We start from the raw sequence: 25,927 nt of genomic DNA on the forward strand, positions 1-25,927 counted from the left end.
AACACCAGTCACTGCCTCACAAAATATGTACATTTTTGGGCACTTCCCTTCTACGGTAATATACAATAAAATGTATATGGCTGTGTCAGTTTATGACACATGCTTTTAACTTACATAATAAAAATTATTACCATTGAATACAAAAATGAGTCCACTAAGGAGGAAAGAAGATGGGGAGCTACATAGATATCCAGTACAAACAACAACAAGTGTGCAAAACACCGCAGCATCGGTCTCAACCGTGACTAGACTGAAGCGGGCCAGGTGGCCATAAACACATAAGACAATAATCATAATTTTCAAACTTTAAATTTTTATGCCCTTAAATTAGAGAGATATGTCACAAAAAATAGTTAATAATTAACATTTCCCACATGTCTACTTCACATCAGCACAATTTTGGAAACTTTTTTTTTTTTTTTGTTAGGAGGTTATACGGGTTAAAAGTTGACCAGCGATTTCTCATTTTTACAACATTTACAAAACTATTTTTTTAGGGACCACACATCACATTTGAAGTCACTTTGAGGGATGCCCATGACAGAAAATACCCAAAAGTGACACCATTCTAAAAACTGCATGCCTCAAGGTACTCAAAACCACATTCAAGAAGTTAATTAGCCCGTTATGTGCTTCACAGGAACTGAAGCAATGTGGAAGGAAAAATGAACATTTAACTTTTTTCACAAACATTTTAATTCAGACCCAGTTTTTTTCATTTTCACAAATGTAAAAAGAAAAAATGAACCACAAAATTTGCTGTGGAATTTCTCCTGAATACACAGATACCCCATATGTGGGGGTAAATCGCTGTTTGGGCGCACGGCAGAACTCTGAAGGGAAGGAGCATTCTTTGAATTTTTTCAATGCAGAATTGGCTGGAATTGAGATCAGATGCCATGTCGCGTTTGGAGAGCTCCTGATGTGCCTAAACTGTGGAAACCCTACACAAATGACACCAATTTGGCAACTAGACCCCCCGAAGAAACTTGTCTAGATGTATGGTGAGCACTTTAAATCCCCAAGTGCTTCACATAAGTTTATAATGTAGAGCCGTGAAAATAAAAAATATTTTTTTTCCACAAAAATGATCTTTTCACCCCCAAATTTTTGTTTTCCCAAGGGCAACAGGAGAAATTAAATAACCAAAGTTGTTGTTCAATTTGTCCTGAATATGCTGACATCCTTTATGTGGAGGTAAACCACTGTTTAGGTGCATGACAGAGCTCAGAAGGGAAGGAGCACCGTTTGACTTTTTCAATGCAGAATTGGAAATGAGATTGAACGCCATGTTGCGTTTGGAGAGTCCCTGATGTGCCCAAACAGTGGAAACCTCCCACAAGTGACACCATTTTGGAAACTAGACCACCCAAGGAACTTATCTAGAAGTGTGGTGAGCACTTTGAACCCCCTAAGTTTATAATGTAGAGCCGTGAAAATAAAAAATCTATTTTTCCACAAATATGATCTTTTAGCCCCCAATTTTTTTTTATTTTTCCAAGGGTATCCAGAGAAAATGGACCGAAAAGGTTGTTGTGCAATTTGTCCTGAGTACGATGATGCCTCATATGTGGGCGAAAACTACTGTTTGGGCACATGTCGGGGATTGGAAGGGAAGTAGTGACGTTTTGTAATGCAGACTTTGATTGAATGGTCTGCCGGCGTCATGTTATGTTTGCAGAGCCCCTGATGTGCCTAAACAGTAGAAACCCCTCACAAGGATTCCCATTTTGAAAACTAGACCCCCAAGGATGTTATCTAGATGTGTTGTGAGAACTTTGAACCCCCAAGTGTTTCACTAAAGTTTATAACGTAGAGCCATGAAAATAATAAATCTTTTTTTTTCTTCACAAAAATAATTTTTTAGCCCCCAATTTTCCCAAGCGTAGCAGGAGAAATTGGACCCCAAAAGTTGTTGTCCAATTTGTCCTGAGCTCGCCAATGCCCCATATGTGGGGGTAAACCACTGTTTGGGCGCACGGCAGAGCTCAGAAGGGAAGGAGCACCGTTTGACTTTTTCAATGCAGAATTGGCTGGAATTGAGATCGGACGCCATGCCGTGTTTGGAGAGCCCCTGATGAGCTTAAACAGTGGAACCACCAATTCTTACTCCAGCCCTAACCCAAACATACCCCTAACCCTAATCCCAACTCTCACCATAACCCTAATTCACCATAACCCTAACCCTAATCCCAACCCTAACGCTAATCTTAACTTTAGCTCCAACCCTAACTTTAGCCCAACTCACTTTAGCCCAACCCTAATGCTAAAATCGAAATAAATACTTTTTTTTTAATTTTATTATTTTTCCCTGATCAAAATAAACCAATAGAAAAAATCTATTGCTGGGTGCCGGCCAGCAGATCTGACAAGCGCGCTGCGCTTGCGCCTGCCATTTTCTTACTGGAAGAAGACACTGACGGCAGTGGGGGGGGAAGCAGGCGAGCCCAGGGACACCAGGGTGAGATCGGGAACACTTTTTCTCCTTTGATGTGCGATCACATCAGAGGAGAGCGAAATTAAATGTGAAATCTGACTTTTTTTCTTTTGCTGTCGCTGTTATACCGTTAATAACGGCGATCGCAACCCCTTGGTCAGTAAAGATCAACCCGAATCATGATCCCTGGGGTCTCAGCTACCCCCAGTAGCCGAGACCCCAGAGAACTTTCGACTCTGGGGGGCTCTATACACTTTTTCCTCAGTGCCGTTGATTAAAGGCGCTGTGGTTTAAATACCCTTAAGTACCGCCGTTAAAGGCGTATCGGCAGTCTTTAAGGGGTTAATACATCCTAGAGCTGTGTTTACCTTTTTTGGTGCTACATCACACTGTTGACTCATATGCAGTCTATAATATATTAGTATACCCAAGTCTTTTTCTCCCGTGCTGTTGCTTAGTTCTATTCCTCCCATTCTATAGATGTAATTTTTGTTTTTCTCATCCAGATGTAGAATCTTGCATTTCTTTCTATTAAATGCCATTCTATTAGTCGCTGCCCATTGTTCAATCTTAACTAGATCCTTTGAATCCTTTCTCTATCTTCTCTAGTGTTAAGGTACCGTCACACTGAGCGACGCTGCAGCGATACCGACAACGATCCGGATCGCTGCAGCGTCGCTGTGTGGTCGCTGGAGAGCTGTCACACAGACAGCTCTCCAGTGACCAACGATGCCGGTAACCAGGGTAAACATCGGGTTACTAAGCGCAGGGCCGCGCTTAGTAACCCGATGTTTACCCTGGTTACCAGCGTAAAAGTAAAAAAAAAGCAAACGCTTCATACTTACCTTCCGCTGTCTGTCCCTCGGCGCTCTGCTTCTCTGCCCTGTGTAAGCCCAGCGGCCGGAAAGCAGAGCGGACGTCACTGCTCTGCTTTCCGGCCGCTGTGCTTACACAGGGCAGAGAAGCAGAGCGCCGAGGGACAGACAGCGGAAGGTAAGTATGAAGTGTTGTTTTTTTTTTACTTTTACGCTGGTAACCAGGGTAAACATCGGGTTACTAAGCGCGGCCCTGCGCTTAGTAACCCGATGTTTACCCTGGTTACCAGTGAAGACATCGCTGAATCGGCGTCACACACACCGATTCAGTGATGTCAGCAGGAAGTCCAGCGACGAAATAATGTGCTGGACTTTCTGCAGCGACATCACAGCAGGATTCTGATCGCTGCTGTGTGTCAAACTGAACGATATCGCTAGCCAGGACGCTGCAACGTCACGGATCGCTAGCGATATCGTTCAGTGTGACGGTACCTTTAGCTATCCCTCCTAGCTTTGCATCGTCAGCAAATTTGATTAGTTTACTTTCAGTTCCCTTATCTAGATCATTTATAAAAGTATTGAACAACACTGGGGTCAGGACAGATCTTTGCGGTACCCCACTTGAAACACTTTTCCAACTGGATGTGCAACCATTTGTTACCACTCTTTGAGTACGATCACTTAGCCAGCTATGAATCCACCTAGGGATAGTATGAGATACTTTATCAAATGCTTTGATGAAGTGGAGATATACTATATCTGCCACATTTCCCTTATCCACCCAGTCAGTGATTCCATCATAAAAGAAAATAGATTAGTCTGGCATGACTTGCTTGCTACAAACCCATGCTGGCTCTTGTTAATTACTGTATTTGTATCCAAGTACTTACATATATGCTGTTTAATAATTTGTTCAAATATATTTCCTGGTATAGAAGTAAGAGTCACTGGCCTGCAATGTCCGGACTCTGTTTTCTTTTTTTTTTTTTTTTTTAAATAGGTACACCATTTGCTATCTCTGGGACATCTCCAATCTTCTGGGACTGTTTTCCAGGATTTCAAGGATTCTGGCTAGTGGTTCTGCAATTTTCTCAGCTAACTCTTTCAGTACCCTAGGATGTAATTCATCTGGACCAGGAGATTTAAATTAATTTAAATTCGCCAAGTGTTCCCTCACCATCTCTCTTTATGGATAGTCAGTCCTTTGATGGCACCATAAAGATCAGTTGATGTTACGTTTGCTTTCTTAGAGAACACAGATGCAAAATAGGAATGTAAAAGTTCAGCATTCTCAACATCATGTTTGGTCACTTCACCCTTTTCATCCTGTTAAAAACATCTTTGTCTTTTCTTTTGCTTACAAGCCTCACTTCAGTGCTGGCTTTAGCTCTTCTAACACTTGTATTCACTGCAGACAGCATTATATTCTTCTTTAGATATGCCCCCTCTTTCCATTTGCTATACATTTCTTTTTTCATTTTTAACAAGCCGATTAAGTTCTGTTTTCACCCACCCTGATCTCTTTAAATGCTTCCAGTTCCTCTTTCTTTTTGGGATTGTTACCGATTGTGCTGTGAGAAATTCATTTAGCAAAACCTCACGTCCTTCTTTTACATTTCTGTCCTTTAGAACAGCCAGACACTGGTCATTTCCTACCCTCTTTCTAAGTCCTTTAAAATCTGCCTTTCTGACGTTCAACCCTGAAGTGAGTCCTCACTGGTCTTCCTCCTCTTGTTAACCAAAATTTGAGGATGGCATGATCGCAGCTTCCTAACTTCCCAGCCACCTTTACTTCCTCAACCATTTCCTCCCTGTTTGTAAGAATTAGGTCCAAGATTGAAGATACTCTTGTTCTCTCTTCTACCTTTTGAAAGATGAAGTTGTCAGCAAGAGAAAATAATTTTCTGGACCCAGTACTTTTGCCTGAGAGAGATTCCCAACAAATATGGGGATAGTTAAAATCTCCCATGATCATTATGTTGTACGTTTTTGAGAACAGCGACATCTGATGTAAAAAAGAGTTCATCCATATCTTCAGTCTGTCCAGGTTGCCTATTGTAAACATCTACAATAGTGTCCTTTCTGTTCTTCTCTCCTTGAATTCTTATCCAAACAGCTTTTACAGAGGTACCAGTCTCTAAAGCTTGGATCTCTGTGGAGATATGCGTTTTTCTAACATACAATGCAACACCTCCTCCCTCTTCCTGTGTTAGCAGCTTCAATTCTCGTTTGTTTCCCATGCTTTGTGCATTTGTATAGACACATTTTAGTTTGTAGTTGGTTTCTCTTGTGCCTCTTTTTTTCATTCAGAGTTTGTTGTTTTTGTTCTGCCTTTCCACTTCTAATAGCAAGGTTCTCAAAAGAATTCATTAGCTTCATATTTCTTCTTGGCCATATATTAAAGCTCTCCTGATGAGTGTAGCAAGGCGTCTACCAAACGTGTGTTTTACTGTTTTCGTAAGATGCAACCCATCTTGAGCAAGGAGTCCATCATACAGGTAATTCACTCCATGGGCAAGAAAACCAAAACGTTGCTCACAGCACCATCAACGTAGCCACTTGTTCACCTGTAGAATCCTGTTCAATCTCCTTGGTCCATGTCCATCCAGTTTGAGGATGAATGAGAAGACGACCTGTGTTCCCAGTTCCTTCCTTCCTTTCTTGTTGTCATTTGTTCCTATGTGTATTAATAGACGTGGGTAGTTGTCTTTAGCACTGAAGAGTCTTGATACCCTATCAAACACATCTTTGATTTGGGCACCTGGAAGACAGCACACTTCTCGTGAAGTTATGTCCAGTCGGCAGATAGAGGCTTCTGTTCCTTTCAGTAAGGAATCCTCCATGACCATCACTCTCCTTTTCTAATTCACCATAGTGAGTTTTTTTCTCCCTTAAAGAGACTTTTGATTTCTTACTTTGTGGGCAAAGCACTTTTTTTATGTACATCTTCATAGTTGTCCTGCGTGATATCCTGGTAGCGGTTTTTCAGCAGTATGGGTGCTGACTGCCTTCTTATCCTCCTGCTCCTGCAATGCTGTATTAAAGGGGGACACTGAACTCTAGTCCCATCCCCTAACTATGATTCTGTGCTATATGAATTTTGTCTTATTGATAACATCCTATCAGTAGCAATTGCCATCTCCTATCTCAGTAATGTCAAAATCTAACTTCACTGATAAAGATTTATCCGCTGAATTGCGAATTTTGAGAATGAATTATCAGTCTTGGACAAGGTTAGATGATGTTTTCTCTGATAAGATACAACGGTTACTCTTCAGGATTACATTCACATGTGAAGCCAGGTTGTGTTTTTATCTGAGTGATCACAGTAGATCCGTGACATTTTTATACTGATTTTGGAAAGTCACAGAAAAACAATGTGTTTTGATGCACTGGTGACAAACATTGTGCAGTGCAGCCTTAGGGGACCCATAGACAATAGAAAGATGTTTGGCCGATTGTTTGGCCAATCTGCTATATCTCCCGACTCTTCCAGACTCAATGGTGGAAGTCCTCCTGTGTTCTCACTGAGTACAAAATGATCGGCATCTTCCCTAACATCATCTGTCTGGGGGATACTTTAGAGGCCACCATACATAGGCCAACCTTGATCTACTGTGTATGGGGGAGGCCTATTGTCTGTTCTTGCATGATGCTTTATTGGTTATTATCATTGTAATTAATTTTAGTGATAGGTAGATTCCTTGCCTTGTGCTACTATTTTGACCTAATGTTCTGGTGAATATCCTATGCAATTTGTAACAGCATCTCTCTGTTCACGACATTAGGTTTTTATAAACCTGATCTTTCCACATGCCAAGACAAATATCACAATACCTAAGAAGATTAAGCTGCATGACATATTTTTGTTGTTTTTAAATTAAATTGCAGCTTATCGTGAAGCTTATTGTCCCAATGTTCGTGCCTTCCTTGTTTGTCTGATCTATAAAGTCTGTTTATTCAGTAATGGTAGTTTTCTATGCTGGATTATTATACGCTTTGTTTGGAAAATGTCTATTTGTTATCCCGATTGGGGGCTAAGAAGAGTTAGAAAAGGTGCATAAAGTGAGAAGAGGAGCTAGAGGAATGTTCCTCCCAGTAGGCTCATGTCATTGTTCTTTGTGCTTCCATATGACCCACAGTACCAATATATTCATTAAACAGAATGGACAAATCGGCTAAGCCTACTCCTTGAACCGTCATTTTTATTAATCAGTAGCACACATGAAAATAAAAAAAGTTTGTAATACATCTTATCAGAGAAATCTGCTTTTTTTCTCCTCTTGGACTGATCCTTCATTATCAATATTCTCAATTCACAGGTAAAATCTGTATTCAGTGAAGACAGATTGTTATGTTACTGCTATAGGAGATGACAGTTGCTACTAAGAAAATTCTATGTAGAAGGAAGGTAAGAGAAGGAGGGAGGAGCTGTGCTTCTAGCTCCTTTCTTCCCCTCCCCTCTATGTAAATCTTATCAGTAGCAACTGTCATCTCCTATTTGAGGAATGGAAAAATGTTTCTTGATGGAGAAAGATGCAGGTTTCTTTGATAAGATATATTACAAAGTTGCTTATTTTCATATGTATTTATGGACTAAAAATTTAAACAGTGGTTACTCTTTAAATGATTAGCAAAAAGAAGGTACCGTATTATGATTTTTTTTTTTTAGAAAAACGTAGATAATGTGGACAGATTAGGTGTGACAAGATACAGATGAATAATTCTGAAGCATTTATGCTTTTTCTGTTATTCATCATGAACATGGTTGAATTCACTGACAACTAGGTGTTATCATTCTGTTTGTCATAGAGGTGTCGGTTTGATTGTGTCAGCACTGATTGGACTATATCAAAGTTTGAATGGAACTCCCCCAGATGCTAAGACCTACTTATCAATTTATTCATAAATTTATTAAAAGATTAACAGTAATGACAGATTGCAAAGACCTAAGTTCTAAGAAAAGATTTGCACAATCATTATTTTACAGTAGATAAAACATGTGTACTTGTCTTGAGTAGTGATAGGACCTCTTTAATAACCATCCCGTTTCTCTTATTGAGTTCCATTTTACTCCAGTTCAAGCATTCCCATTTTCTGGACCAACTTATTATGTAGTACAATATGAATATCTTTGCAAAAAAAATTAAGGTACACTATATGGTAATCAACAACTCACCGTGTTATAGAAGCTGATCAGATTAGTTTGAAATGACCAATCTCTCATAAATCCCTCTATTAAAAAATGTATGTTTGTGTAACCTTTTAGAATGGCAAGAAAAAATAAATTGTAGTAGAAAAAACTATGAATGGGGACAAATGACTCCATGATGTAACGGGGCATTTTCAGAAGCCATGCTGTTAAATTCTTGTAATTATCTGTTAACCCTAGAATACGTGACGTCTGAAATATACACTTTCACATAACCCGGGCCTTTTAGGCCCTTGTGCAAATCATATGGATGAACTCCAATAAATAACTTTCACAAGTTTATTTAAACATTGCAAATTAAGATATGAAAAATGCACATCATTATAATTATAATTGTTTGCAGAAAACACCAAAAAAGTAAGTACATGAAGCCCGCATTATGCATTCTATGTGGTGAATCCTCTTTATCATTTAACAATTTTTTTTTCAAATTTCAAACAAAGATATATGAAAAACACACAAACGAGGGTTTATAAATGCTGAAGTAAACTAGCTGCATATACATTTCTTTTCCAACTTTTCCTTTTCAATTTTATTAATATTCCGCACAATTTACACACGGTATCTTTTCTGAAGAATGTTCTTTACACAGACATTTTCTCCACAAATGGTACAGTAACGCTCAGTTTTCCGGTCTATGTTTGTTGGACAAATAAAATAACGCTTTCGTTTTCTTTCACCTGGCTCTGGAATTGCTTGAAAACGTATGTCACGTCGTTTCATAGCTGTACTAGTTTGCTTTGACAAGCATTTTATGCTTATTTTAAGTTCATGGCAAAAGTCCTTCAAGAATAGGCGTCTACTGTCCTTCCTCCTAGTATGGAGATCGGGATGAGTTTCAGCCAACGTTTTGTTTGCCTCTTGCATGAATATTCTCTAACCATTTCATCCATCTTGTTCACACCTCCTTTAGTGTTATTAAAGTGTAGGATGATTTCTGGTTTCCGTCTTCCTTTCATTGCTGTCAATATTGGAATCATGATGCATGGTACTGCGTAATATAACAGATTTTTCCTTCTTCGCTTTGTAAGACACCATTGTTACTTTGTTGCTGAAACCAAAGGCAGTATCATAAAGTGCTCACTGTAGAATGTGATTCATCATCGGAGGAATACCTCATCAGTTTGACTTCACAGTACCAACAATTGTAAGATCTTTTTCAATCAAAAAATTGCCCAGTTCAACATTAGTAAAGTTTTGTCCATTGTAATGTTTCTACCAGGTTTGTAAATTGGTACAGCAAGTTTTCTCCTTCGCCTCATTGGGGGACACAGACCGTGGGTGTATGCTGCTGCCAATAGGAGGCTGACACTAAGTGATACAAAAAAAGTTAGCTCCTCCCCTGCAGTATAAACCCTCCTGCTGGCTCTCAGCTCCTCCCCTGCAGTATACACCCTCCTGCTGGCTCTCGGCTCCTCCCCTGCAGTATACACCCTCCTGCTGGCTCTCAGCTCCTCCCCTGCAGTATACACCCTCCTGCTGGCTCTCGGCTCCTCCCCTGCAGTATACACCCTCCTGCTGGCTCTCATCTCCTCCCCTGCAGTATACACCCCCCTGCTGGCTCTCATCTCCTCCCCTGCAGTATACACCCTCCTGCTGGCTCTCGGCTCCTCCCCTGCAGTGTACACCCTCCTGCTGGCTCTCAGCTAACCAGTTCTTGCTTAGTGTCTGTAGGAGGCACATGGGTCTGTTTCAGACCCCAACGTTTTTATTTTATTGTTTACTTTTCTGTAAATTTTTATTTTTTAATTAACGGAGTGAAGGGGGCGACGGTTCCTTTCAAGGTTCCGATCTCCCCCGAACCATCAACAGGCGAGCACGGCGAGTATACCTCCCCGTACCCTCTCCTGCGACGTGGGAAGCCATGCCTGAGCTCACTTCAGGGGCAACGGTTCCTTTCATGGTCCCGATCTCCCCACACCAGCAGCAGGCGACCACATGGAGTGTCGCCTCCATGTATCCTCTCCTGGAGCCAGGCCTAATGCCGGACAACTGGCCCTGTCCACCCGGACTGAGCTCCGTGGATGTACAGAGGCCCCTCTCTATGGCATCCGAGCAGCCCCCACTGTCCCACCACTGTGAAAGCGGATGGCACAAGGAGGCGGACGGGTCCTCTCCACCTCCCTAACAAACGGATGATGGATTGAGGCTTATCCCTGCACCGTCCACGCTGCACAGAACAGCGCTGAAACCCACATCCGCGGCGGCTCCATGCCAGGACGCGCACCAATGGTGAGTGGATCCATCTTCAGAGGGATATCCACATGCTGACAGGCAGCCTCAGCCACTTCCCTGTGGCCCACCTCTCTGAGGTAACGCTCTGGATGGCTGCAAAAATATAGTCCCCGGCTTCGGCCGATTTGTAGGCCGCATCCTGGAAGTCTTGCCTGGAGCGACCCACTGGTGACGTCCGCCGGCTACAGAAATTTAGGCCCCGGCTTGGGCCTATTCAACATCGTGTCTGTGGCTCCGCCCCCCAAATTGGCGCTTCTCGCTCTCTGCGATATTTTATCAACTCTGCAACTCCCGGTGGCCATCTTGGTCCACCCGGCCAGCTCACACTGGGGTGACAGTATTTTTTGCATTAAAGGGGCACATCGACTTTACATCAGTACCCGGGTAAGGAAGTACCTGGTCTTAAAGGCACATGACCAGTATTTCCTGGTCTTAAAGGCGCATGACCAGTATTCCCTGGTCTTAAAGGCATATGGCCAGTATTCCCAGTCTTAAAGGCATATGGCCAGTATTCCCAGTCTTAAAGGCGCATGACCAGTATTCCCTGGTCTTAAAGGCATATGGCCAGTATTCCCAGTCTTAAAGGCGCATGACCAGTATTCTCCGGTCTTAAAGGCGCATGACCAGTATTCCCTGGTCTTAAAGGCGCATGACCAGCATTCTCTGGTCTTAAAGGCGCATGACCAGTATTCTCTGGTCGTAAAGGTGCATGACCAGTATTCTCTGGTCTTAAAGGTGCATGACCAGTATTCTCTGGTCTTAAAGGTGCATGACCAGTATTCTCTGGTCTTAAAGGTGCATGACCAGTATTCTCTGGTCTTAAAGGTGCATGACCAGTATTCTCTGGTCTTAAAGGTGCATGACCAGTATTCTCTGGTCTTAAAGGTGCATGACCAGTATTCTCTGGTCTTAAAGGTGCATGACCAGTATTCTCTGGTCTTAAAGGTGCATGACCAGTATTCTCTGGTCTTAAAGGTGCATGACCAGTATTCCCTGGTCTTAAAGGTGCATGACCAGTATTCCCTGGTCTTAAAGGTGCATGACCAGTATTCCCTGGTCTTAAAGGCGCATGACCAGTATTCCCTGATCTTAAAGGCGCATGACCAGTATTCTCTGGTCTTAAAGGCGCATGACCAGTATTCTCTGGTCTTAAAGGCGCATGACCAGTATTCCCTGGTCTTAAAGGCGCATGACCAGTATTCCCTGGTCTTAAAGGCGTATGACCAATATTTCCTGGTCTTAAAGGCGCTTGATCAGTCCGAGGAGCCCTCCGCCGCCGACCCCAGCTTTATCCTCTAGTTCCTCTCAGTGGACTTCTTCACTGACCAATCCATGGTTCTCTGACCAAGAGATTGAATCCCTCTGTGTACCCTCTGTGTTTGGAGTGCTCGCAGGACCAATATACATGGTCCCTATCCTACATGGGAGCCGTCGGCTAGCAGGGGCCGCAAGTATTCTAGAAACGTGCAGGCGTCTAGAAACATACAGGCATCTAGAAAACGGAAGATTTTCGTTTCCTGCTCCCTCACCAATGATTTGATGACAACAAGGCTCTGAATATGGATTGGATATTGCCTGAGCTTGCCAGAGCTTCAGAGACTAAACTCCCTCGAGAGCATTTGCCATTCAATTCGGATAAGCGATTCACTGGACAGAAGCCTCTACGTGGGATGCCATGCCTGGCCTGTTTTTTAAGGGCGACGGGTCCTTTAAAGGGCACCGATCTCCCCACACCATCAACAGACGAGCACACGGAGTGTCGTCTCCATGTTTCCTCTTCTGCATCCAGGCCTAACGCCAGACAACCTGTCCTGTCCACCTGGAGACCTGTACTCTGTGGCTATATAGAGGCACCCTTTTTGGCGTACGAGCTCCCCCCTCTGCATCACCACTATTTAGTGGATGATGCAAGAAGGCGGGCAATTCCTCTCCACTTCCCTGTTAAGAGGTTGATGGATCGAGGGTTCCTAATTTTTATCTCTGCACCGTGAAAAGAGGAGATGGCAAGAGACTATGACCTGCTGGATGCAGCCGCACATTCTGCCATGGGGCAGATTAACCGGGTAGAATCTCCTGTGGTATACCTACCAGTATCCCTACCTGATGGGTCATCAATTAAAAATACCACAGACTGTCAGATAGCAAATCTGGTTCGTTCCATCTTGCGGCTTCGAGTCCAGCGCTCTATCCTCCCTAGCGGCCACATGGATTGCTAGAGCAATGGTCTCCTGGCTGGAGACCTTAACTACCTTGATTCACACCAGCAACAACTGGCCAATCAAATCCTTTGAGCGGGAGTCTGACAAAGGATTGTATAAGGATTGTCCAGCACAGTCTAGATCTAAGAGATCTTGGTTCCAAACAGGGGAACGAAAAATTAAGATCGACCCTGGACCTCAAACTTCTAACAACCTTTGACATGGTCCTCCTTCTTTGGATGGTGTTCCTCCGCTCAGCCATTACTTCAACAGAAAAAAGTGCAGTTTCCGGCATCCATCGACATTCGGGTTGCTTGCCCTCTGCAAAAATTCCTTCGCCTTTCCATTCGTCAACAGCATTTTTAAGTCACAACCTTGTCCTTTGGCCTTGCTTCCGCACCCAGAGTGTTCGCTCGGGTCATGGCGGATGTCATGTTTCTCTTGCACTCTAGAGGCGTGCTCGTCCTGCCCTGTTTGGTCTGTCTAGCCGCCCTTCCAGGACTACGCTGAGTCGTCTATATCTCTTGCGATACCTTCTCTCCTGGGCTGGCAGCTACACTTAGACAAGTTCTCCTCATTTCCAGCCCAGCAGATATCCTTTTTGAGGATGATCCTGCACACTTCTAGAAGGATGGTAATTCTTCCTCGAGACAAGGTCATGGCCCTTCAACAGGGAGCTCGTGCAAGGAGAGTTCTGAGGACTTGATTACTCACCCCCTCATTTCATTCGATTTGCTAAGAGTTCTGAGGAAAAATGGTGACAATGGAAGCGGTTTCCTTCGCTCCGCTCGTTTTCAGCAAGTCAAATAGACTTTCAGACAATAGTCTCTGAGCTCCTTTATCCAGGGCCTTTCTCCCGGTTCAATGGTTATTAGTAACTACCAATGCCAGTCTTCTTCTCCCCATCATTGTTCTGGAGATCCGAACGGTAGTCTTACATCAGGTCCACTGCCTTCTGGCGGGTCACTCTATCCGAATTCAATTGGATAATGCCACGGCGGTGACTTACGTCAGTCATCTAGCAAGTACCCACGATCAGGCGCCATGACCGAGGTACCTCACTTTCTCTGATGGGCCGAAGTCTATTATTCGGTGATTTCGGCAGTATATATCTCAGAAGTAGAACTCTGAACGGCAAACAAATTCAGCCGTCAGGGTTCCGCCTCAAGTCAGTGGGAACTTCACCCCGAAGTCTTCCATCAGATCTGTCCTTACTGGAGCTCTCCAGTTGTAGGTGGGATGACATCCAGACTGAAGGCCAATGTACTCGAGTTCGTGGTTCGGCCTCGAGATCCAAGAGCCATCGCTCTCCATGCTCTGGTTCTGCCGTGGTACCAGTTTCCATAACTCCCCTTCCACTGCTTCCGAAAGCCTTTCGGAAGCAGAAAGGGGCCCCAGTGATCCTCAGAGATCCGCACTGACCACGTCCGTTTTTTGTTTGCGGAGCTAGTATCTTCTCGCCTTATCGCAGCACAACTGCAAGTAGGGACTTTCTCACAGGGAGTTTTCACACGTAGTTCTTCCCTATCGCATACCGTTAGATCATTGGGACCTTATTATTCCTAGGAGCCTTACAGTAGGCTCCTTTTTCATCCGGGCAGACTTTACTATCAGGGAAAGTCGTCCCGTTCTCCTCTGCGATATTCTCACTCTGACGAGTCTTCGGAACTAGCTTCTCTGCTCTTTCAGGCTTTTTTCCCTTATTACCTTCGAGGCAAGGTTGTCCTCAGGCCATCTCCTTCCCTTGTTACCAAGGTGGTACTGTATTACCACTGTTATGAGGGCATAGTTCTTCCCTCATCTCTTTTGGCTCCAGTCCACAAAATGGAATAAGATCCCCCATATTCTGGACGAAGTGAGTGCTCTGAGTAGGTATGTCTTGAGGACAGCGTCCTTCTGAAGGTTGGACATTTTATTTGGGCTTCCTGACGGTAGAGGAAGGCTTCCTGACATTTTCAGGAAGGGTTTAGCCGTTTCATCGACCATGATAACATGGTGAATTCTTTTCACCATCCAGGAGTCCTTCCGTGCTAGATGTCAGCCTATCTCCCTGTCTATCAAGGGTTCTAGGCACCAGGCGTCAGCAAGGCACGCCTGCAAGCTTGCGGATTCGTCCAGTCCGCATGCATTCTTGAAGCACTATAATTCCCACACTTCCACAGATGTGAGTCTGGGCAGGCGGACTCTGCAGGCCGCGGTGGCGCACTTGTAAGTAGCGGTTACACAGGGCCTGATCTATTGTTGTCCCCACCCAGGGACTGCTTTGGGACGTCCCACGGTCTGTGTCCCCCAATGAGGCGAAGGAGAAATAGGGATTTTTGTGTACTCACCGTAAAATCCTTTTCTCCGAGCCATTCATTGGGGGACACAGCTCCCACCCTGTTATTAGCTTATGCTTGTTTTTTAGAATATGACATGCTATACGCTCATATATTGTTATTGATCTCCTACTGCTTTTGCACCGAACTGGTTAGCTGAGAGCCAGCAGGGGGGTATATACTGCAGGGGAGGAGCTAACTTTTTTTGTATCACTTACTGTCAGCCTCCTATTGGCAGCAGCATACACCCACGGTCTGTGTCCCCCAATGAATGGCTCGGAGAAAAGGATTTTACGGTGAGTACACAAAAATCCCTATTTGTTTACTATTCTTGAAAGATAGGAGACAAAAAAAGCGCAAATAGGGTCTTATCCCCAGGATTGTTCTTAATCAATTGTGAGAGAACTGCTCACCTGGTAGTACACAGTACAAGCGTGTAGTTGTCAGCTGCTGCAGATCCACAGGTCGGCGTTGCGACCTCTCAGAACCGTTATAATAAATGAAATGTGGATTACATCCGCGCTGCTGCGACAATAATAGATCCAGATATACTGTTAGGGTGTTCGGGTGGTTTATTCAACGCGTTTCGAAGCTCAAAGGCTTCTTCTTCAGGAAGTTTCCACACAAAGATATCTTTGTGTGGAAACTTCCTGAAGAAGAAGCCTTTGAGCTTCGAAACGCGTTGAATAAACCACCCGAACACCCTAACAGTATATCTGGATCTATTATTGTCGCAGCAGCGCGGATGTAATCCACATTTCATTTATTTTTTTACTATGTCAGAACCTAGGTCTTTCTGCACTGGAGCACCATCTTCTTTGCCACAGAAGATAAGGTCATTCATCCCATAATAATTTGCAGAATCACACATCCAGAATATTTTTATTCCATCCTTGACTGGTTTACTAGGCATATATTGAATGAACTTGCAACATCCTCTGTAACTAAATGTTGCTCATCCACTGTTACATTAACACTAGGATTGTAGAGCTTGGTGCAATTCTTGATAAAAATATTCTAGATGTAACTGATAGGTGCTAATTGATCCGTTTCCAACCTCCAGGATGAGTTTGCTTATCATCAAATCAAAGGCTTCTCCGAATTTCCTCATATCTCTCCACTGACATTGTTGCTTTGTAGTGTGGATTAGAAATAAGTGGGTCCAGAAATAATTCTCTGATAGGAACATTGAGATTTTTTTACACCCTGCCAGAAGTGTTAGTCCAATATAAGCATACAATTCCTCTTTTGAGATATTTTGCCATGTTTTTTTTTCCTGGCCTTATGAAATTGGGAAGGAGGAGTCGGTCTCCCTTCAAAGATCACATGGCCATTACATCATCACAGGTCTTTCAACACACAGGCATGGTCCACCCCCTCCCCAGCAACCCTAACTACAGTAACACAGTAACTTAAGACAAAGACACTGATGAGTTCAAGATAAACACAGTACAGCCCTAAAAGGCCGGGTTCTGTAAATATGGGGTTTCCCCCCAAAAAACATTGTTAGACCAAATGGCTAGCCCATAAAATTATATGAACAACTGGATATTACCAACAACGACATACTTGAGGAATACCTAGAGTTTCAAAATTCTAACTAAATTAATTTTGCATAAAATAACAAAAATGTAAGGTTCCAAGCCTAAAAGGCCCTTGTTGCACATTCTAGAGAACCTGTCAGCAGCATTTTACTACGTAAAGTACAGACAAGACCATATTGGTGCTGTCATACTGATTAAAATGATAACTTGGGTGAAGAAATCCTTTTTGCAGATTTTCTTTAATCCTAGTTTGAAGTTTCCTTGTATTCATGTCTTCGTGTAGCAGGGCGGACCTGTAGGCGGTCTACAGCTATGTTCTGTCCCTTCCACTGTGTCTAGGTATCTTTTCTTCAATATTTAAAATCTATATTTTAAATCCCCATTCGCGGGTGGCACTTGCGCAGATTGAGCTCTCGGAAGTCTTCAAGAAATCTGCATAAGAGACTGTGCATGCTCAGTTCCACTGGTGCCATTTCACTGAAGCCCACCATTACATCGATCTGCACAAGCGCTGCCTGTAGCTAAGACTATTAACGAGCTTCAAGAAAATGGCGCCGGTAGCACTGAGCAATCTACTTAGGCGCTGGTACCATTTTCCAGAAGATTTCCAAGAGCTCAAGCGCTGCCTGCAGCTAGTTCGGCGCTGGCACCACATTTTAAATAAGAAGACACATAGTGGAGGGGAGGGGACAGAACAAAGCTGAAGACTGTACCCACATGTCCGCTCCGATACACGAAGATGTGAATGCAAAGAAACTTCAAAGTAGGATTAAAGAGAATCTACAAAACGGATTTCATCACTTGAGGTAGAAAAATATTAAGATTTGAGATTCCTCAGTGGTTGATACCTTTAAATGGCAAACCGATAAGATGGTAACAAATCTACTGGCTAACACGGTACAAAGATATATATCATTCCTGTATTCATCTGAGGTATCATTTTAACCATTTTTAACTAATATCTTTAGTGTTTTGGATCCGAGATCATGAGTGTTTAATCAATTTTTACCATGAGTTTTCACAAGTGATTTTCACATAAAAGATAAATAAATTGCATAGCGTCTCCTATCTTGTGCAATGTTAATAATGGATTTTTACGAACCCATAGGCTTATATTTGTACTTTTCATCTGTGATGTTCGCGAAAAAACAGACATGTTTCCATGATTTTTGCACGGACACACGGTACTAAAAAAAAAAGACATTTAAACAGTCCCATAGATTGTAATGTGTGTGTTCTATCCGTGTACCGTATTTTCTGGTGTATAAGACGACTAGGCGTATAAGACAACCCCCAAAGTTTGGGATATACTCGCCGTATAAGAAAGGGGTCATCTTATACGCCTGGTGTCGTCTTATACGGCGTGTGCGGTCCAGATGGTTCCCAGGGTTTGGAGGAGAAGAGACTCTCCTTCAGGCCCTGGGATCCATATTTATGTAAACAAAAAGAATAAAAATAAAAAATATGGATATACTTATCCTCTGACGGCTCCCGGCTCTCAGCGTTGCAAGCGGCGACCTCCGTTCCCATGGATGCATTGCGCGAAGGGCCGGAGATGACGTCGCGGGGTCGCGACCGCAAATTTCCGTCCTTCGCGCAATGCATCCTTGGGAATGGAGGCCGCCGCTTGCACCGCTGAGAGCCAGGGGCCGTCGGAGGGTAAGTATATCCATATGTTTACTTTTTTTTTCTTTTTCTTTTTTACATGAATATGGATCAAGGGCCTGAAAGAGAGTCTCCTCTCCTCCAGACCCTGGGAACCATCCAGGACCACTCCCTGCACACGCCGTACCCGGCGTATAAGACGACCCCTGACTTTTGAGACGATTTTCAGGGGTTAAAAAGTAATCTTATATGCCGGAAAATACGGTAAATAACAGAACTCGTGTGGGAAATAGACATCTGAATCATGCTTAAGACTGTGTTTTTTTTGTGTTGTGGTGTGGATCAACTACAGGAGTGTACAAAGTGTGTAGCACGTACACTTTCTTGAAAAGCAGGGAATAAAATCCTCAATCAGAAATGTAGAGGTCGATTAAATGAAGCAGATCTCCCAAGGGAAACTTCTGCAATACCCAGTAAAGTATAATTTTTTGTGTGCTGCTTGACTAATTCTGCGTATTATTCTTACCATCTTAGAAATGTTACACATAGGTCACACTTTCTTGTGGGAATCATATCAAATTGGTAACTTGTTTTAGTCCATTCACATATAATCTAATGTCTGAAAGGGAGTAAAATTACATTTGGTTTAACTGTTAAGCCGGCTGACTGAAAAATATCAATTTCAACTCCCATTGTGTTATTTGTGTCTTTTCTGCAGGCTATGATATATTAGTCTTTGTTATGCTTTTCAATAGGAAGATAATCATTTCTGCAAAGTTTTTGTATAGTTGAGGTGTCTGGAGACAGGGGGAGATCATATATTTGTTTTTAAATTGTGTAATTACGCTGCTTTTTTTTTTCCCGTTTGTTTCCAGAATTGCGCATTGGTGAAGGGGTTTGTTGGTCGGCATCCTGATGGACTCAGCTTGCATTTTGTGTATGTGGTGCAGCGGTTTGAAGGCAACTATACATGCATTGTTTCATATGAGGAAAATGGAAGAGCTTACAATCTAACTAGAACCACTTATGTCAAAACTATAGGTAAGTGAATTCTTCCAGATGAGGGTGTGGGTATTAATTATATATTAAATAATTATTTATTGCTATGTAATAATGTAGACAGGCAGGACAGGCGGACAAGGCTGGTACACTGGAAGAACCGGTAGGGACCGGTCTGCAGGTTGGTATGTAAAACAGGTAAGAACCTGTTCAGACAGGAGGACTTATGAATAGGTAGAGAAAGACCGCAAGAGCGGCTGCAAAGTGGAAACACAGGAGCTAGAGCCAAGAACAGAAACGCAGGAGGCGGAGCCAATCACGGAAACACATGAGGCGGAGCCAAGAGCAAGAGGCAGAGCCAAGTGCGGAAACACAGGAGGCGGAGCAGGGAAGAACCACAAGAAGCAAAGCAAGGTAGAACCGCAAGGAGCGGAGCCACAGAGCAAAGCCACAGAGTGCAAAGCTGAGAGCAGAGCAAAGTCAGAGTGCAGAGCAAAGCTACAGAGAGCAGAGCCAAGCTACAGAGAGCAGAGCCGAGAGCAAAGCCACAGGGTGCAGAGCAAGGTCACAGAATGCAAAGCAAGGTCGCAGAGAGCAGAGCCGAAAACAGAGCTAAGCAAGACACAGTGCAGAGCTGAAAGCAGAGCAAAGCCACAGAGTGCAGAGCAAAGAACAAAGCAAGGTCGCAGAGAGCAGAGCCGAAAGCAGAGCAAAGCAAGACAGGGACATAAACGAACACAGGGACAGGAGTAGACTAAGATCGAGTCAGGAACGGGACAAGGCACAGACACGGACACAAGCCAGGGTACGAAGCCCCATTGGATGTCAAACACAGGACACCGACCAGGGTACAACGCCCCCCTGGGTGACGGACACAAAAGTAACAGAGACAGGGCCTGGCACCACAGCCGCAAGAACAGACTGAGGGAGTAAGTTGCACAGGCCCCCACCAATGGGTGGGGAAGTCTTAAATACAGGAAGCCTCAGGGCAATTGGCCGGGGACACCTTAGCAAGGTGCCCACAGACACAATAAGACACAGGAGTTGCCGGCGCCGCCCCCCTATGCACACAGACAGCATGCACAGAGCAAACAGCAGACATGGAGCACACAGCATGGAGCTGGCTGCAGAGAGAAGTCACAACAAGGCCCAGAGAAATAAGTGAGTTTGAGTGTAATGCAGGTGGGGGATGGGAGGCCATGCAGTGATGCCAGCAGGGTTGTTACACTACGTTATGTCACAACCAGGGCTGCCACTAGGAATTTCAGGGCCCCATACTGGCAGAATTTTCGGGGCCCCCATGAGACTCCGCTCAGGCTCCACCCAAGCCCTGCCTCCACCCCTCGAACTGTCCAGTCCCACCGCTCTCTCTTGGAAAAACTCCACTTCTCACCAATCACACATTAACAGTTCCCATCACCAGATCACATACATAGCCAGCAGCTTTTATTTTGGCCAAAAGATTTTTTTTAATCCGCCACTATGACAAGGTAGACTCTTTTTCGCCGGGCCCTACACTACTCTAACCTATTAAACATTTATTAAAATATGCAATAGAATTTAGGCATATTTATATTTATTTTTCAATTTCTAAAATACCACATACAAGGAACAAATACCACCACATACAAGGAACAAATATCACCACACCATGACCAGACACCATATTACCACCACATATTAACCTATAATACCACATACAAGGAACAAATACTGCAACACCATGTCTAGACCACATATTACCATCACAGTGACTGAACAATATCACATACAAGGGACAAATACCACTGCACCATGTCCAGATCAGGAACAAATATCAACATGTCATGACCAGACAACATATTACCACCACATAGTGACCAAGTAATAGCACATGCAAGGAACAAATACTGTCACACCAAGGCCAAACAATATATTACCACCACATTGTGACTGAATACTACAATACTGATCATTAATAAAAAAAAAATACTATCACCATAAATGCCATTATACACAGGAGATCTGTACTTATTATGCAGTGATGAAGGCAGCGTGCCGAAACGCGCGTTGGGGTGGGCGACTGTACAGGAGACCAGGAGTTCTTGATAACCTCAAAGTGTAAGTAACGCTCGGTCACTAATTTGTTACTATTGCAGCATTCAGGGTACTGACTGCGTATGCTGGCTCCTGGTCTATTATTTGTATATGTGGTTTTACTGACACCTGGTGGTGTTGTATGTGCACTGTCACTTTATGAACACAGTCTGATTACCTGTGTTTTCTATGACCACTATTTGTGTAGTTTTTTCCCTTTTTTACACTGTGTGAACTTTATATTGTCTGAAATTTTGGATTTTTATATACAACTAGATGGTGGCCCGATTCTAACGCATCGGGTATTCTAGAATATGCATGTCCACGTAGTATATAACACAGGCCACGTAGTATATAGCACAGCCACGTAGTATATTGCACAGCCACGTAGTATATAGCACAGCCTCGTAGTATATAGCACAGCCTCGTAGTATATAGCACAGCCACGTAGTATATAGCACAGCCACGTAGTATATAGCACAGCCACGTAGTATATTGCCCAGCCACGTAGTATATTTCACAGCTACGTAGTATATTGCCCAACCACGTAGTATATTGTGCAGCCACGTAGAGAGTATATAGCACAGGCACGTATTGCGCAGCCACGTATTGCTCAGCCACGTAGTATATTGCGCAGCCATGTAGTATATTGCGCAGCCACGTAGTATATTGCGCAGCCACATAGAATATTGTGCAGCCATGTAGTATATTGCCCAGCCACATAGTATACAGCACACACGTAGTATACTGCCCAGCCACGTAGTATATTGCCCAGTGACGTAGTATATTGGGCAGCCACATAGTATATTGTCCAGTCACGTAGTATATTGCGCAGCCACGTAGTATATTGCGCAGCCACGTAGTATATTGCCCAGCCACGTAGTATATTGCGCAGCCACGTAGTATATTGCGCAGCCACGTAGTATATTGCGCAGCCATGTAGTATATTGCGCAGCCACGTAGTATATTGCCCAGCCACGTAGTATATTGCCCAGCCACGTAGTATATTGCCCAGCCACATATTGCGCAGTCACATAGTATATTGCGCAGCCACGTAGTATATTGCCCAGCCACATGGTATACAGCACACACATAATATATTGCCCAGCCACGTAGTACATTGCCCAGCCACGTAGTATATTGCCCAGCCACATAGTATACAGCACACACACGTAGTATACTGCCCATAAAATACTAACAGCACTGATAGAGATGAATGGTACTGTGTCCTGAGGTCGCAGCATGTCCACAGTGCACCCGTGCAGCCTGGAGATGCCGCCAGGGGCGCAGCGTTCCCGGACACGTGCTCTACACCGGGGGTCCCGGGATAACACGGCCGCGCTTCCTCGTGCTGGATGAGAGGAGCGCCCCCTGCCGGCGGCTGCTGGCAGTGGAAGCTCTAGTTCAGCACATGTAGTGCTCTTACAGTTACCGGAGCGTGTATTCCGGTGCAGAAGATGGCGGGACTGTGCCCTGTGCTACTGCCGCGGCCAGCGTGACGGCGCCGTGGGCCGAGAGGTACATAGAGCAGCTGGTCTGCCCCGGAGACACCCTGCAGGGCATCGCTCTCAAGTACGGGGTGACGGTAAGCAGAGGACGGTCCTGGGAGGCTGAGGGCGGTGTGCCAGGCTGGTGGGAGTGTGGAGCCCACCACCTGAGCCGTTTGCGGGCAGGAGACTGGCACTGCCGGGGTCTGCGGGGGAGACCGGAGGGTAGTATGTGGGCGCCGGGAACTGACTGCAGGGGAGTAGGGAGGGACTAATCGGACTGTTGCCGTCGCTGATTGGTCGCGGCAGCCATGACAGGCAGCTGGCGCGACCAATCAGCGACTTGGATTCCATGATAGACAGAGGCCGCGACCAATGAATATCTGTGACAGAAGAACAGACAGACAGACGGAAGTACCCCTTAGACAATTATGTATATAGATTTTTGATACTTATATTATCTTTCACAGTGTCATTTGGTAGTTTTATATTTTTCCTGTATTGAGGCACATACCGTATTTACTCGAGTATAAGCCGAGATTTTCAGCCCCAAAAAATGGGCTGAAAGTGCCCCTCTCGGCTTATACTCGAGTCATGGAAGGCGGGGGGGTCGGCGGGTGAGGGGGAGCGACGCCTGTTAAATACTCACCTGCTCCCGGCGCTCCTGACGCAGTCCCCGCATGTCCCACGGTCTTCGGGCGTGGCAGCTTCTTCCCCTGTTCAGCGGTCACTGGAACCGCTCATTAAAGTAATGAATATGGACTCCACTCCCATAGGGGTGGAGCCGCATATTCATTACTGTAATGAGTGGTGCCACGTGACCGCTCACTACAGGAAGAAGCTGCCGCACCCGGAGAGTTGGGACATGCAGGGACCGTGCCAGGAGCAGGTGAGTATGTCATATTCACCTTTCCGCATTCCACCGCCGCCTCGTCTTCCGCGTCTTCTGCACTGACTGTTCAGGTCAGAGGGCGCGATGACGTATTAGTGCGCGCGCTGCCCTCTTCCTGAACAGTCAATGTGGAGAGATGGGACGCTGAGGAGCAGCGACGAGAGTAGAGTATGTCATTTTTTTTTTTTTTAGTGCAGCAGCTGCATTACATGTGGCACAATGCTATATGGATCATCTATGGGGCCATAAAGAACTGCATGGAGCATTATATGGGGCATCTATGGGGCCATAACTGCATGGAGCATTATATGGAGCACTTATGGGGCCATAATTGCATGGAGCATTATATGGGGCATCTATGGGGCCATAATTGCATGGAGCATTATATGGAGCATCTATGGGGACATAACTGCATGGAGCATTATATGGGGCATCTATGGGACCATAAAGAACTGCATGGAGCATTATATGGGGCATCTATGGGGCCATAAAGAACTGCATGGAGCATTATATGGAGCATCTATGGGGCCATAAAGAACTGCATGGATCATTATATGGGGCATATTTGTATATGGAGCATCTTATGGGGCCATAATGAACTGTATGGAGCATTATATGGGGCCTATTTTGTATGGAGCATCTTATGGGGCCATAATGAACAGTATGAAGCATTATATTGGGCTCCTGATTCAATATGAATATTCAAAAAACACTTAACCTACTGATGTCTCAATTAATTTTACTTTTATTGGTATCTATTTTTATTTTTGACATTTACCGGTAGCTGCTGCATTTTCCACCCTAGGCTTATACTCGAGTCAATAAGTTTTCCCAGTTTTTGTGTTACAAAGTTAGGGGGGATCGACTTATACTCGGGTCGGCTTATACTCGAGTATATACGGTAGTTTAATCACTTTTATTTACACATTTGCTACACTTTGTGTATTCTATTGTTTTTCCATATATAAATCCTGTTTACATACGCCCCATTGGGCATACTAGTGCAGTATGTCAATTCACTGAATACAATTTTATGTAACTTTTGATCGATTTTTTTTAGACCTGTAATATTAATACAACAAATTTTTAACTGTTCATTTTGGACTGTCAATCGGTTTTCTTTTCTTGGTTTTTTTGGTTTAGTATGCAGTGTATGTACAGGTAATACAGTGATCACCGGTGACATTATACACAGGAGCTCTGCATATAATGTCAGTGTACAGGTAATACAGTGATCACCAGTTACATTATACACAGGAGCTCTGCATATAATATACAGGTAATACAGTGATCACCAGTGACATTGTACACAGGACCGCTGTATGTAGTATACAGTGTATAGTGTTAGTGTTCAGGTAACACACTGACTCACCAGTGACGTCTCTAGCTGAAATCACTTCTTTCAGCCAGGACTCATCTCTGCATAAAATAAGTTACCCAGAGCCCCACTTTCAGAGCACATTCCCTACTTTTTCCCTTTCTTCTACACTACACAACTGAATACAGACATGCACCCACCATTAATATATAATTGGTTATTATGCAAACCACCATTCCAAATATAAATTATAATCTGCCACTGTGCCCCCACTATCTGTATATAGCCACTTTACCCATTTAATATATAAATTAATTAGCACCTGTACTCTTTCCCCAATTCATTACCAGTTACTTTATCCTCAATGCCCCCTACTACGTACCTCCCGCTCTAACGGTTACCCCGATTCATTATAGTTGCATGCCCCTTCTGCCTCAATTCATTGTCATGTCTTTTCTCTCTCACCCTCTATTCATTATCAACTGCTGTTCCCCACATTCAATACATCATTTAGTCCCCCACCCTCAACATTCATCATTGTTTGCTCTCCCCTCCCCACCTTCAATTCAATTGCTGTCCCCGTCCCTCACCCCCACTTCATCATTTGCAGTCCCCATCACCCCCACTTCATCATTTGCAGTCCACAACACCCCCACATCATCATTTGCAGTCCCCATTACCCCCACATCATCATTTGCGGTCCTCATCACCCCCACTTCATCATTTGCAGTCCACATTGCTTCATCATTTACAGTCCTCTATCCCCCCTTCACTTTATCTGCAGTCCCCAT

General features: G+C 44.1%; 1 protein-coding gene across 3 annotated transcripts in view; it reads left to right on the forward strand.

Moving 5' to 3' along the window:
• Nucleotides 1–25,927, forward strand: part of IL1RAP (interleukin 1 receptor accessory protein) — a 332,383-nt gene that overhangs the window by 247,967 nt on the left and 58,489 nt on the right. For all 3 annotated transcript variants that reach the window (XM_069727112.1, XM_069727114.1, XM_069727113.1), the window contains exon 5: nucleotides 19,240–19,405. In XM_069727112.1, coding sequence (XP_069583213.1) covers nucleotides 19,240–19,405 — 166 coding nt within the window. The remainder of the gene's footprint in view (nucleotides 1–19,239; nucleotides 19,406–25,927) is intronic.

This window comes from Ranitomeya imitator, chromosome 5 (genome assembly GCF_032444005.1).
Source record: "Ranitomeya imitator isolate aRanImi1 chromosome 5, aRanImi1.pri, whole genome shotgun sequence".
Lineage (NCBI taxonomy): Eukaryota > Metazoa > Chordata > Amphibia > Anura > Dendrobatidae > Ranitomeya > Ranitomeya imitator.